The sequence below is a fragment of the Oncorhynchus gorbuscha genome, linkage group LG19 (assembly GCF_021184085.1).
Source record: "Oncorhynchus gorbuscha isolate QuinsamMale2020 ecotype Even-year linkage group LG19, OgorEven_v1.0, whole genome shotgun sequence".
Lineage (NCBI taxonomy): Eukaryota > Metazoa > Chordata > Actinopteri > Salmoniformes > Salmonidae > Oncorhynchus > Oncorhynchus gorbuscha.
The window spans coordinates 6,085,619-6,101,687 of NC_060191.1; the positions used below are offsets into that span (position 1 = coordinate 6,085,619).

At 43.9% G+C, this 16,069-nt stretch overlaps 1 protein-coding gene across 1 annotated transcript; it reads left to right on the top strand.

Annotated features, from left to right (window-relative positions):
- Positions 1-799: 799 nt before the first annotated feature.
- On the top strand, positions 800-15,298 carry LOC124004725 (serine/threonine-protein kinase SBK2-like). The gene is made up of 4 exons (XM_046313447.1): positions 800-1,102; positions 4,785-4,929; positions 12,858-13,060; positions 14,085-15,298. Exons 1-4 carry the CDS (start codon positions 1,097-1,099, stop codon positions 14,883-14,885), a joined length of 1,155 nt encoding a protein of 384 aa, XP_046169403.1. The 5' UTR covers positions 800-1,096; the 3' UTR covers positions 14,886-15,298.
- Positions 15,299-16,069: the final 771 nt, after the last annotated feature.

The window sequence follows — 16,069 nt, forward strand, 5'->3', positions numbered from 1 at the left end:
TAAGAGAAAGAGGGAGAAGAGAGAGAGAGAGGGGAGGGTTGTGTATGGGAGGAGAGAGACAGGGAGGGAATAAGAGAAAGAGGGAGAAGAGAGAGAGAGGGGGGGTTGTGTATGGGAGGAGAGGGACAGGGAGGGAATAAGAGAAAGAAGGAGAAGAGAGAGAGAGGGAGAGAGAGCACAATGAATGGGTTACAGGGTTAATGTAGACAGACAGACGGTCAGATTGGGCACATTTGAACATTAACACTGACACTGAGAGGGAGCAGGCTAAGGACACGTCGGGAGAGGGAGAGGGTTGGAATACCTTACAACTATGGTACATGCATATTTGCTGGAAAAACAAGTGCATTCACTTTGTATGTTGTCTACCTCACTTGCTTTGGCAATGTTAACACATGTTTCCCATGCCAATAAAGCCCTTGAATTGAATTGAATTGAATTGAATTGAATTGAATTGAATTGAATTGAGAGTGTGTGTTAGGGACAGAGATAGAGGGAGAGCGGGAGGAGACAAAGAGTGGGAGGAGGGGGATAGAGAGAGGGGAGGAGACAGAGAGTGTGTGTTCGGGACAGAGAGAGAGGAAGGGAGGGAGGAGGGGAGAGGAGACAGAGAGTGTGGGTTCGGGACAGAGAGAGGAAGGGAGGGAGGAGGGGAGAGGAGACAGAGAGTGTGTGTTCGGGACAGAGAGAGAGGAAGGGAGGGAGGAGGGGGAGGGGGAAAGCGTGAGAGCAGGAGGAGGGGGATAGAGAGAGGGGAGGAGACAGAGAGTGAGTGACGTGGTGGTCTCTCAGGGAGAGAGACACAGTAAGTACCAAGGTCCTGAGGGATATGAAGGTAGATATACCTCAGTGTCTGCTATAAAAACTACCAGCGCATGGCCTGCAGAGACAAAGTAACAATAACAGCCACTTGTGCTCCGATACAGATCTCCTAAAGAGTAGATCACCAGTGAAAGACAATAGTTAGGAACAGAACAGCAGCAGACCAACAGCAGACCTACAAAGGGTCCGGAGGGTGTTGAAGTCTATTTAGATGCTGACGAGGACCCAGACAAGCTGAACAGAGACAGACGTTCCCATTTGAGAAAACTCTACAATGACAGTAAGTGGACTTTTCTTTAAAATTCAGCTATTGTTGTCCTTATGCAAATTGTATGAAAAGTGGTGGTGTCATATATTTTAATTTCCTCTATACCAACTGCAGAGAAATTCCATCACAAAATAGTCATAAATACATTTTTTTTATACAGCCAATATCTTCCTCACCCCACTACATCGACAGGAGGCTGATATGACATTGCACTATAGTCATATAAACATAGAACCACTGTTTTTACAAGTAGATTCATGATTTGTGTATTGTTTGACATTTTTACTGCATCGTTAGCAGCTAGTAAGTCAAGCCTTTCACTGCACCCACTATAGCATCTGCTGAACGCTTTACGCAACCAATAAACTTTGATTTGCTTTTGATTTGATTTAGCCTGCTGTCAGATGTTGCGTTGGACTTAGTTGGTTTTGGGGGTCACATTCTATGGACAATGGTATAATGTTTATAGGTCTGTAAATACAGTAACATCACTCTGACACTCGTATCTGCATAGTGAAGTGACATTGTAATATAGACATGTCTTCGTACGGGGGCGTTCAGTTGGGGGTGTCAGTGGTTGCCACGGCCACGGGTCCAGAAAGGAGCAAATAGTAGAGAGGCTTTTCAGCTTCCAGTGTTTATATCTTTACTGGTTTCACTTGTCTTTAAATCTGTTAATAGCGTTAGTCTTTGGACAGCTCATAATACTGTCATAGAGGCCAATATTTCAAATACAGCTAGCTCTTATCGACTGGGGGATTCATTGACCAATAAGGGATTCGTTCATAATCACCTCCGGTTACAAGGACACAGTGAATGTCAGGTGGGTGAGTCTGGGGCAACTGTCTTCCACCTGCTGCAGCAACAAGTTACGCAATTGGTGTCAATTGGGAAACGTCATTGGATCAGCCAAGACCTCAGAAAAAAAATTGTAGACCTCCACAGTTTTGGTTCTTCCTTGGGAGCAATTTTCAAACGCCTGAATGTACCACGTTCATCTGTACAAACAATAGTACGCAAGTATAAACACCATGGGACCACGCAGCCGTCATACCACTCAGGAAGGAGACACGTTCTGTCTCCTAGAGATGAACGTACTTTGGTGCAGAAAGTGCAAATCAATCCCAGAACAACAGCAAAGGACCTTGTGAAGATGATGGAGAAAACAGGTAGAAAAGTATCAAATACATTTAAACTCAGTTTTTCACAATTTCTGACATGTCAGAAATGGTGATAAACTGAGTTTAAATGTATTTGGCTAAGGTGTATGTAAACTTCCGACTTCAACTCTATATAGGGGATCAAACTGATGATATGATAGACACAGGGGACTGAGGAGACAGTAGGTATGTACATACAGCATGTTCTGGTTGCTCCAATGTGATCCGATCTCTCATCTCATCATTTTCTCACATTTTATGGTAATCCCTGAGGTCACTAGACATCCTGTAACAGTACATTTTATGGTAATCCCTGAGGTCGCCTGACATCCTGGAACAGTACATTTTATGGTAATCCCTGAGGTCACTGGACATCCTGTAACAGTACATTTTATGGTAATCCCTGAGGTCGCCTGACATCCTGTAACAGTACATTTTATGGTAATCGCTGAGGTCACTGGACATCCTGTAACAGTACATTTTATGGTAATCGCTGAGGTCGCTGGACATCCTGTAACAGTACATTTTATGGTAATCGCTGAGGTCGCTGGACATCCTGGAACAGTACATTTTATGGTAATCCCTGAGGTCGCTGGACATCCTGTAACAGTACATTTTATGGTAATCCCCGAGGTCGCTGGACATCCTGTAACAGTACATTTTATGGTAATCCCTGAGGTCGCTGGACATCCTGTAACAGTAAATTTTATGGTAATCCCTGAGGTCGCTGGACATCCTGTAACAGTACATTTTATGGAAATCCCTGAGGTCGCTGGACATCCTGTAACAGTACATTTTATGGTAATCCCTGAGGTCGCTGGACATCCTGGAACAGTACATTTTATGGTAATCCCTGAGGTCGCTGGACATCCTGTAACAGTACATTTTATGGTAATCCCTGAGGTCGCTGGACATCCTGTAACAGTACATTTTATGGTAATCCCTGAGGTCGCTGGACATCCTGTAACAGTACATTTTATGGAAATCCCTGAGGTCGCTGGACATCCTGTAACAGTACATTTTATGGTAATCCCTGAGGTCGCTGGACATCCTGGAACAGTACATTTTATGGTAATCCCTGAGGTCGCTGGACATCCTGTAACAGTAAATTTTATGGTAATCCCTGAGGTCGCTGGACATCCTGTAACAGTACATTTTATGGTAATCCCTGAGGTCGCTGGACATCCTGTAACAGTACATTTTATGGTAATCCCTGAGGTCGCTGGACATCCTGGAACAGTACATTTTATGGTAATCCCTGAGGTCGCTGGACATACTGTAACAGTACATTTTATGGTAATCCCCGAGGTCGCCTGACATCCTGTAACAGTACATTTTATGGTAATCCCAGAGGTCGCCTGACATCCTTTAACAGTACATTTTATGGTAATCCCTGAGGTCGCTGGACATCCTGGAACAGTACATTTTATGGTAATCCCTGAGGTCGCTGGACATCCTGTAACAGTAAATTTTATGGTAATCCCTGAGGTCGCTGGACATCCTGTAACAGTACATTTTATGGAAATCCCTGAGGTCGCTGGACATCCTGGAACAGTACATTTTATGGTAATCCCTGAGGTCGCTGGACATCTTGGAACAGTACATTTTATGGTAATCCCTGAGGTCGCTGGACATACTGTAACAGTACATTTTATGGTAATCCCCGAGGTCGCCTGACATCCTGTAACAGTACATTTTATGGTAATCCCAGAGGTCGCCTGACATCCTTTAACAGTACATTTTATGGTAATCCCTGAGGTCGCTGGACATCCTGGAACAGTACATTTTATGGTAATCCCTGAGGTCGCTGGACATCCTGTAACAGTAAATTTTATGGTAATCCCTGAGGTCGCTGGACATCCTGTAACAGTACATTTTATGGAAATCCCTGAGGTCGCTGGACATCCTGGAACAGTACATTTTATGGTAATCCCTGAGGTCGCTGGACATCTTGGAACAGTACATTTTATGGTAATCCCTGAGGTCGCTGGACATCCTGTAACAGTACATTTTATGGTAATCCCAGAGGTCGCCTGACATCCTGTAACAGTACATTTTATGGTAATCCCAGAGGTCGCCTGACATCCTTTAACAGTACATTTTATGGTAATCCCTGAGGTCGCCTGACATCCTTTAACAGTACATTTTATGGTAATCCCTGAGGTCGCCTGAAATCCTGTAACAGTACATTTTATGGTAATCCCTGAGGTCGCCTGAAATCCTGTAACAGTACATCTTATGGTGACACTGAACCATATCCACCCAAGCATACATGTATCAGCAAGTTAATCAATCAGTCGATCAATCAATCATTCAATTGATAAATCTAAATGTATTTATATTGCATTTGTCATAATGTGTTTAGTATTTATTCCCACTGCTCGTTGACCATTTTCAGTGTTGGTTGGTTATTCACCATGCAGCGTGGTAGCCTACAAGCCTAGTCAATTCCTGCTAGTGTAAAAATATATTGGAAATGAAACATCAACTCCTGTTCCCCCTATTTGACCATGTTTCCTTGTCTTCTCTGTCAGGCTGCAGCTCAGGAACTGGACGAGCTATGTTTCCTCTCAGCCCAGTCCATGTCCACTCTGGAGACCTCCGACCACTTCCAGATGGTCAAGCTGCTGGGAGAGGGATCCTACGGCAAGGTCATGCTGGCCGTCCACAAGAAGAGAGGTCAGTAAAGCACCAGAGGTCACTGTGGTGGTCCCTGGAGAGTTATGGGTTGGGCAGGCGTTATAAATGATCCCTTCCGATATTATACTTACGCTAAAACATTTATTCTGTTCTACTGAGCCACCTACTTTTTTTTTTTTTTGAACTTTACCCCATTTTTCTCCCCAATTTCATGGTATCCAATTGTTTTAGTGGCTACTATCGTGTCTCCGCTACAACACCCGTATGGTCTCGGGAGAGACGAAGGTTGAAAGTCATGCGTCCTAGGCCAATTGTGCATCACCCCACTGACCTCCCGGTCGGTTATGACAGAGCCATTGCGCGAACCCAGAGTCTCTGGTGGCACAGCTGGTGCTGCAGTACAGCGCCCTTAACGACACACCTATAATGGCTTGTTAGTGTCCACGACACACCTATAATGGCTTGTTAGTGTCCACGGCACACCTATAATGGCTTGTTAGTGTCCACGACATACCTATAATGGCTTGTTAGTGTCCACGGCACACCTATAATGGCTTGTTAGTGTCCACGACACACCTATAATGGCTTGTTAGTGTCCACGGCACACCTATAATGGCTTGTTAGTGTCCACGACACACCTATAATGGCTTGTTAGTGTCCACGACACACCTATAATGGCTTGTTAGTGTCCACGGCACACCTATAATGGCTTGTTAGTGTCCACGACATACCTATAATGGCTTGTTAGTGTCCACGGCACACCTATAATGGCTTGTTAGTGTCCACGACACACCTATAATGGCTTGTTAGTGTCCACGGCACACCTATAATGGCTTGTTAGTGTCCACGACACACCTATAATGGCTTGTTAGTGTCCACGACACACCTATAATGGCTTGTTAGTGTCCACGACACACCTATAATGGCTTGTTAGTGTCCACGACACACCTATAATGGCTTGTTAGTGTCCACGGCACACCTATAATGGCTTGTTAGTGTCCACGACATACCTATAATGGCTTGTTAGTGTCCACGGCACACCTATAATGGCTTGTTAGTGTCCACGGCACACCTATAATGGCTTGTTAGTGTCCACGACATACCTATAATGGCTTGTTAGTGTCCACGACACACCTATAATGGCTTGTTAGTGTCCACGGCACACCTATAATGGCTTGTTAGTGTCCACGACATACCTATAATGGCTTGTTAGTGTCCACGGCACACCTATAATGGCTTGTTAGTGTCCACGGCACACCAATAATGGCTTGTTAGTGTCCACGGCACACCTATAATGGCTTGTTAGTGTCCACGGCACACCAATAATGGCTTGTTAGTGTCCACGACATACCTATAATGGCTTGTTAGTGTCCACGGCACACCTATAATGGCTTGTTAGTGTCCACGACATACCTATAATGGCTTGTTAGTGTCCATGACACACCTATAATGGCTTGTTAGTGTCCACGGCACACCTATAATGGCTTGTTAGTGTCCACGACATACCTATAATGGCTTGTTAGTGTCCACGGCACACCTATAATGGCTTGTTAGTGTCCACGGCACACCAATAATGGCTTGTTAGTGTCCACGGCACACCTATAATGGCTTGTTAGTGTCCACGGCACACCTATAATGGCTTGTTAGTGTCCACGGCACACCTATAATGGCTTGTTAGTGTCCACGACACACCTATAATGGGACCCAGAGACTGAAAAACAGCTTCTATCTCAAGGCCATCAGACTGTTAAACAGCCACCACTAACATTGAGTGGCTGCTGCCAACACACTGACTCAACTCCAGCCACTTTAACAATGGGAATTGATGGGAAATGATGTAAAATATATCACTAGCCACTTTAAACAATGTTACCTAATATAATTTTTACATACCCTACATTATTCATCTCATATGTATACGTATATACTGTACTCTATATCATCGACTGCATCCTTGTGTAATACATGTATCACTAGCCACTTTAACTATGCCACTTTGTTTACATACTCATCTCATATGTATATACTGCACTTAATACCATCTACTGTATCTTGCCTATGCCGCTCTGTACCATCACTCATTCATATATCTTTATGTACATATTATTTATCCCCTTACACTTGTGAGTATAAGGTAGTAGTTTTGGAATTGTTAGCTAGATTACTTGTTGGTTATTACTGCATTGTCGGAACTAGAAGCACAAGCATTTCGCTACACTCGCACTAACATCTGCTAACCATGTGTATGTGACAAATAAAATTGGGTTTGATTTGATTTGATTTGTTAGTGTCCACAACACACCTATAATGGCTTGTTAGTGTCCACGACACACCTATAATGGCTTGTTAGTGTCCACGACACACCTATAATGGCTTGTTAGTGTCCACGACACACCTATAATGAATGGCTTGTTAGTGTCCACGACACACCTATAATGGCTTGTTAGTGTCCACGGCATACCTATAATGGCTTGTTAGTGTCCACGGCATACCTATAATGGCTTGTTAGTGTCCACGGCATACCTATAATGGCTTGTTAGTGTCCACGGCACACCAATAATGGCTTGTTAGTGTCCACGGCACACCTATAATGGCTTGTTAGTGTCCACGGCACACCTATAATGGCTTGTTAGTGTCCACGGCACACCTATAATGGCTTGTTAGTGTCCACGACACATATATAATGGCTTGTTAGTATCCACGGCACACCTATAATGGGACCCAGAGACTGAAAAACAGCTTCTATCTCAAGGCCATCAGACTGTTAAACAGCCACCACTAACATTGAGTGGCTGCTGCCAACACACTGACTCAACTCCAGCCACTTTAACAATGGGAATTGATGGGAAATGATGTAAAATATATCACTAGCCACTTTAAACAATGTTACCTAATATAATTTTTACATACCCTACATTATTCATCTCATATGTATACGTATATACTGTACTCTATATCATCGACTGCATCCTTGTGTAATACATGTATCACTAGCCACTTTAACTATGCCACTTTGTTTACATACTCATCTCATATGTACATATATACTGTACTCAATACCATCTACTGTATCTTGCCTATGCCGCTCTGTACCATCACTCATTCATATATCTTTATGTACATATTATTTATCCCCTTACACTTGTGAGTATAAGGTAGTAGTTTTGGAATTGTTAGCTAGATTACTTGTTGGTTATTACTGCATTGTCGGAACTAGAAGCACAAGCATTTCGCTACACTCGCACTAACATCTGCTAACCATGTGTATGTGACAAATAAAATTGGGTTTGATTTGATTTGATTTGTTAGTGTCCACAACACACCTATAATGGCTTGTTAGTGTCCACGACACACCTATAATGGCTTGTTAGTGTCCACGACACACCTATAATGGCTTGTTAGTGTCCACGACACACCTATAATGAATGGCTTGTTAGTGTCCACGACACACCTATAATGGCTTGTTAGTGTCCACGGCATACCTATAATGGCTTGTTAGTGTCCACGGCATACCTATAATGGCTTGTTAGTGTCCACGGCATACCTATAATGGCTTGTTAGTGTCCACGGCACACCTATAATGGCTTGTTAGTGTCCACGGCACACCTATAATGGCTTGTTAGTGTCCACGACACACCTATAATGGCTTGTTAGTGTCCACGGCACACCTATAATGGCTTGTTAGTGTCCACGGCACACCTATAATGGCTTGTTAGTGTCCACGGCACACCTATAATGGCTTGTTATCAAGGTAAAACATTGTCAAAGACTCCACCCAAGTCATAGACTGTTCTCTCTGCTACCGCACGGCAAGTGGTACCGGAGCGCCAAGTCTAGGTCCAAGAGGCTTCTAAACGGCTTCTACCCCCAAGCCATAAGACTCCTGAACATGAATCCAGACTATTTGCATTGTTCCCCCCCCTCTCCACACCACTGCCACTATGTTGTCATCTATCCATAGTCACTTTAATAACTCTACCTACATGTACAAACCACCTCAACTAACCGGTGCACCAGCACATTGACTCTTTACCGGCACCCCCTGTATATATTGTTATTTTATACTGCTGCTCTTTAATTACCTGTTACTTTTATCTCTTATTCTTATATTTTTTTTAACTGCCCTGTTGGCTAGGGGCTCGTAAGTAAGCATTTCACTATACGGGATACACATGGTATATACCTGTTGGCTAGGGGCTCGTAAGTAAGCATTTCACTGTACGGGATACACATGGTATATACCTGTTGGTTAGGGGCTCGTAAGTAAGCATTTCACTGTACGGGATACACATGGTATATACCTGTTGGTTAGGGGCTCGTAAGGTAGCATTTCACTGTACGGGATACACATGGTATATACCTGTTGGCTAGGGGCTCGTAAGGTAGCATTTCACTGTACGGGATACACATGGTATATACCTGTTGGCTAGGGGCTAGTAAGTAAGCATTTCACTGTACGGGATACACATGGTATATACCTGTTGGCTAGGGGCTCGTAAGGTAGCATTTCACTGTACGGGATACACATGGTATATACCTGTTGGCTAGGGGCTCGTAAGTAAGCATTTCACTGTACGGGATACACATGGTATATACCTGTTGGCTAGGGGCTCGTAAGTAAGCATTTCACTGTACGGGATACACATGGTATATACCTGTTGGCTAGGGGCTCGTAAGTAAGCATTTCACTGTACGGGATACACATGGTATATACCTGTTGGCTAGGGGCTCGTAAGTAAGCATTTCACTGTACGGGATACACATGGTATATACCTGTTGGCTAGGGGCTCGTAAGGTAGCATTTCACTATACGGGATACACATGGTATATACCTGTTGGCTAGGGGCTCGTAAGTAAGCATTTCACTGTACGGGATACACATGGTATATACCTGTTGGCTAGGGGCTCGTAAGGTAGCATTTCACTGTACGGGATACACATGGTATATACCTGTTGGCTAGGGGCTCGTAAGTAAGCATTTCACTGTACGGGATACACATGGTATATACCTGTTGGCTAGGGGCTCGTAAGTAAGCATTTCACTGTACGGGATACACATGGTATATACCTGTTGGCTAGGGGCTCGTAAGGTAGCATTTCACTGTACGGGATACACATGGTATATACCTGTTGGCTAGGGGCTCGTAAGGTAGCATTTCACTATACGGGATACACATGGTATATACCTGTTGGCTAGGGGCTCGTAAGTAAGCATTTCACTGTACGGGATACACATGGTATATACCTGTTGGCTAGGGGCTCGTAAGTAAGCATTTCACTGTACGGGATACACATGGTATATACCTGTTGGCTAGGGGCTCGTAAGTAAGCATTTCACTGTACGGGATACACATGGTATATACCTGTTGGCTAGGGGCTCGTAAGTAAGCATTTCACTATACGGGATACACATGGTATATACCTGTTGGCTAGGGGCTCGTAAGTAAGCATTTCACTGTACGGGATACACATGGTATATACCTGTTGGCTAGGGGCTCGTAAGTAAGCATTTCACTATACGGGATACACATGGTATATACCTGTTGGCTAGGGGCTAGTAAGGTAGCATTTCACTATACGGGATACACATGGTATATACCTGTTGGCTAGGGGCTCGTAAGTAAGCATTTCACTGTACGGGATACACATGGTATATACCTGTTGGCTAGGGGCTAGTAAGTAAGCATTTCACTGTACGGGATACACATGGTATATACCTGTTGGCTAGGGGCTCGTAAGTAAGCATTTCACTGTACGGGATACACATGGTATATACCTGTTGGCTAGGGGCTCGTAAGTAAGCATTTCACTGTACGGGATACACATGGTATATACCTGTTGGTTAGGGGCTCGTAAGTAAGCATTTCACTGTACGGGATACACATGGTATATACCTGTTGGCTAGGGGCTCGTAAGTAAGCATTTCACTGTACGGGATACACATGGTATATACCTGTTGGCTAGGGGCTCGTAAGTAAGCATTTCACTGTACGGGATACACATGGTATATACCTGTTGGTTAGGGGCTCGTAAGTAAGCATTTCACTGTACGGGATACACATGGTATATACCTGTTGGTTAGGGGCTCGTAAGTAAGCATTTCACTGTACGGGATACACATGGTATATACCTGTTGGCTAGGGGCTCGTAAGTAAGCATTTCACTGTACGGGATACACATGGTATATACCTGTTGGTTAGGGGCTCGTAAGTAAGCATTTCACTGTACGGGATACACATGGTATATACCTGTTGGTTAGGGGCTCGTAAGTAAGCATTTCACTGTACGGGATACACATGGTATATACCTGTTGGCTAGGGGCTCGTAAGTAAGCATTTCACTGTACGGGATACACATGGTATATACCTTTTGGTTAGGGGCTCGTAAGTAAGCATTTCACTGTACGGGATACACATGGTATATACCTGTTGTATTCGGCGCATGTGACTAATAACATTTTATTTCTGGTTCTAGTGAAATATAGGTCTGAAGGGGTCTGGGGTTACAGTTCAGAGGATAAAACTACACGTGAACAGTGAGTGTAGAGGTGTCTTTAAATAGTGTCAACTTAACTGTTAGCATGAGTGTTGCTGTTATGAAGTGCTTTACTACATTCTTGGGGATACAGTTGCTGTGGGGTATCCTCAGGGGAGAATGACTGCCCTTTCTCATTGAAGCCACGCAGGGTTGGATGGGTTACTTTCTAAATGTCGTATATAACAGTTACTAGTTACCTGTCCAAAATTGTAATCTGTAACTTTTGGATTACACAAACTCAGTAATCTGATTACTTTCCCCTAAAGAAGCGTTAAAAGAAGACAAACTATCCATCAAACGTATTGTTTTGTGTCATCATAGAGGTCTCTGACTTGTGGTCAGACTCATTGGGTGGAACAAACGTAAACATACACCGTTCTTCAATGCTGAATTATTTTTATCTTTATTTAACTAGTCAGTTAAGAACAAATTCCTCATTTCAATGACAGCCTAGGAACAGTGGGTTAACTGCCTTGTTCAGGGGCAGAACGACAGATTTGAACCTTGTCAGCTCGGGGATTCTAACTTTCTACTTTTCGGTTACTAGCCCAACACTCTAACCACTAAGCTACCCTGCCTATGTCATTGACAAAACAGAAAGGTGTCATATTGTATTTTTTCGCAAGCATCCTTTCTGTATTGAAAAATAATCCAAGAAGTAATCATCTAGTTTTTCAAAATATATGTATTCTGATTACAATATTTTTGCAGACAATGTAATTTCTTAGTTTGTTTTTTTAACCAGTTCTCCGCAACCCTGAAACCCCGGAAGTTCAAGGCTGACCGCATTACTGCAGGCATTGTCAGCAGAAAATGGGATCCCCATGATAGTGAATGGAAAATTGCCAATCTTGGTGGTGTATCTTTGTGTAAATAAAAAACGTTGTCACTTGATCGATGGCTTTATCCATTCATAAACAGTCATTGGATTTCCTCTATCTAAATCCCAGGGAATAGGGAAGTAATGTAATTTCCTCTATCTAAATCCCAGGGAATAGGGAAGTAATGTAATTTCCTCTATCTAAATCCCAGGGAATAGGGAAGTAATGTAATTTCCTCTATCTAAACCCCAGGGAATAGGGAAGTAATGTAATTTCCTCTATCTAAACCCCAGGGAATAGGGAAGTAATGTAATTTCCTCTATCTAAACCCCAGGGAATAGGGAAGTAATGTAATTTCCTCTATCTAAACCCCAGGGAATAGGGAAGTAATGTAATTTCCTCTATCTAAACCACAGGGAATAGGGAAGTAATGTAATTAGACATCCCCGGGGCTATATGGAATCTGACAGGATGTTTTTATGTTATCAATGTGGTCACAGTGATGACAACATGATTTACTATATAATTGATCTATTGATGTTTTGGTGCAGTATTTGACTTGATTTTATTGTCTAAATAATTTATTGGGCCTCTCCTCCTCTCCATCAGGCACTCCCATGGCTCTGAAGTTCTTCCCCCGCCAGTCCACATCCCTCTTCTCTTTCCTGCGTGAATACAACCTCTCCCTTTCTTATTGCACTCATCCCTCTCTCACCCGGGCCCTGGGTATCTTCTTCTCCACCCCCTGCTACTACGTCTTCGCCCAGCAGGCTGGTCTCTATGGAGACCTCTACAGTGTCATCGTGTCAGAGGTCAGTTAGAATCATACATCTGTTTACAATCTCTGAGTCAGTCATACATGAGAGGTGTTTCATTCCAATTTCAAAGCACTAAAGCTAAGTGCACAACACAGACCCAGTATTGTAATTCCTCCGAGGTCTGACCTCTGTCTGCCACCACCTCTACTGTTCCATATTGACCTGGTCCCAGTTGCCCTCTTCCCCTGTCAGTGAGTACATGATAAAGACTTCATTGGAATCTCTCCAGTGGCCACCACCTCGTCCCCTCTAGTGACTCTTTGTTTGTGTCGGTCTATGCCAGTAACCTACAGTGGATGATAAGCTTGCATCCTCTTCAAGACCCTGGTGCTTGCCAACAGAGCAGCAAGAGGAACTGCACCTCCTTACCTTCAGGCTATGTTCAAACCCTACATCCCAACCTGAGCACTTCGTTCTGCCACCTCTGGTCTCTTGGGCCTCCCACCCCTACAGGAGGGAAGGTCCTGTCAAAGCTCTTCTCTGTCCTGGCATCCCAATGGTGGAACAACTTTTACCCTATAGTCATGCCCATTTTTTAAAAATGTCTGAAACCCTACCTCTTTGAAGAGTATCTTAAATAACTCTAAACGGTGCCCCCTCCCCCCACCTCTTTTCACCCTAGCACTGACTTTGCTGGTAAATGCTTTGTCGAGGGAAAATGTCCTTGATACGATTGTGATGTGTTGTTGTCTCACCTAGATACTGTATCTTCAGCACTAATTGTAAGACGCCCTGAAGAAGAGCATCTGCTAAATGTCTAACTTGTAAATGTGAAAAATTACAGTGTTTGCTGTCACCGATCCATTTAGCATCTTTGGGTGGGACGAGGACAACGTGATAGAACAGTGGTTCCCAAACATTTTTGTATCGTGACCCACATAAAGCTTTTTGTGTGACCTAACTAGTAAACTGAACCTAGCAGCCGCCTATGTTGAACCATGACCCAAAAGGAATCCAGGTCATACCATTTATGAAACAATGGTATAGAGTATAATGTTGATTCTCTCTCTGTGTCCAGGTGGGTGTAGATGAAGAGTGTGTCCAGAGGGTGATGTCTCAGCTGAGTGGTGCCGTCTCACACCTCCACTCCATGGGCTTCGTCCACCGGGACATCAAACCAGAGAACATCTTCCTGTGTGACCGCACCTGTAACTGGGTCAAACTGGGTGACTTCGGCCTGGCTCGCCCCACTGGCTGCACTATCCGTGCCGTCTGGTACGACTCACCCTTCTGCACACCTGAGGTGGAAGAGGCCAAAGAGTCTGAGAAAGTGAGGGAGCAGAGAGAGGAGGATGGAGAGGAGGAGGAGAACATGTGGATCACAGTGGAGACCACTATAGACAGCTGGGCCCTGGGCGTGCTGGTCTACTGCCTGCTGACGGGATGCTTTCCCTGGGAAGAGACCACGCACAACGACCCCGCCTACAGGAAGTACAAGGAGTGGTACGACCGCGAGATGGAGAGGGAGGAAAGGAGCGAGGGACTGAGAGGGGAGCAGGAAGTAATTTGGTGTGAAGGTGAAAGGGAAAAGGACAATATCCTGAGCCTGGAGATGAATCAGAAGTCGAACCCTGTGGCCCCACAGTTTGAAGGCTTCAGCCCACTGTTGATGTCTCTTTTCAGAGAGCTGCTTAACCCACAACCCAGGCTTCGAGGAGGCCCTGACGAGATCCTCAGCTACCTGGGTGGGCCGTGGTTGATGGAGACGGAGAGAGAGGAGAAGAGGAAAGCAGAAGAGGTAGAGAAGGAGGCCAGGAAAATAAGAGAGGCAGGAACGGTGGAGGAAGGGAGGGAGAGGGAGGGAAGAGGGGAGAGATAAAGTGTTTCATACTAGACAGGTTCGAGAATTTTTAAGATGTACTGTACATTTTCAAAGAGAATATTTGCTTTATAGAGGTTGACATTCAGAATATTTTGCTGAACATTTCTTACTCTGTATTGATAGAATTTAGATGACTTTATTTTGATATTGCTGTATGTTTGACCTTGTAATAGTTCTCTACAGTGTAGTGCAACTTAATATAATGTGTGTGTGTGAGCGTGCATGTGCCATACCTGCCTGTGTATGTGCGTGCTTGAACATGATAGTGAGTGTGCATGTGGGCTTAGGGGCAGCTAGCCTCTTAAGAGAATACATGAATTAGTTCTCCTTCAACACACAGGCTGTATTATAATGATCTATGACACTTTATGTTGTAAAAATATCTGAATAAACCAGTTTGTATTTATATACATGTCATGCTTCTCTATGTTTGTCTAATACACTTTTTCTTGTATTCTTTTTAAATAATACATTTTCCAATATGCAAACCTAGGGATTTTGTCAAAAATCAGCAAAACAACTAGGTTATCCACAAGTGTACCTGGCTCCACGAGGGCACTAAAGGGGGCTTCGTCCCCTCAGTTCAAACTTTAGCCAACTCAGTTTTCATTTTACGTCACTATATAAAAATAGCAAAAAAGTTACAAGCAGTGTGTGTATGGGGCTATGGAAAGCTACTGGAGCGGTTAAATCAAATCCTATTTTATGCTCAGAATACAACAGGTGTAAAAGTAAAAAATACAAATAGCAAAGAATAAAAAAGCAGCAGTAAAATAGCATTAGAGAGGCTGTATACAGGAGGTATAGGTACAGCAGGAGGTATCGTGAGAGGCTGTATACAGAAGGTACTGGTACAGCAGGAGGTACTGGTACAGCAGGAGGTATCGAGAGAGGCATGACTCCTTTGAGTTTCCATAAAAAAACGGGGGAAAACGCTTCTCTTCTCTGTGGTAGGATGTGAATAACGTGATGTAATATTTGATTTTGATGTATAAGGGCGGGGTCAAGTTGATGGTCTAACGGACCTTTCTGGTCCTCTGCTGTTCCTATGGGTGGAGCTCTGAGGGGTGTCTTCCTTATGATGGTGTGAGGTTTTCATCCCGACGTTTCCCAGTTCAAAACAACTGGGAATGACGTCAGTGATCTTCAGGTCGGAAAGTCGGAGCTCCAGAAAGAGGCTC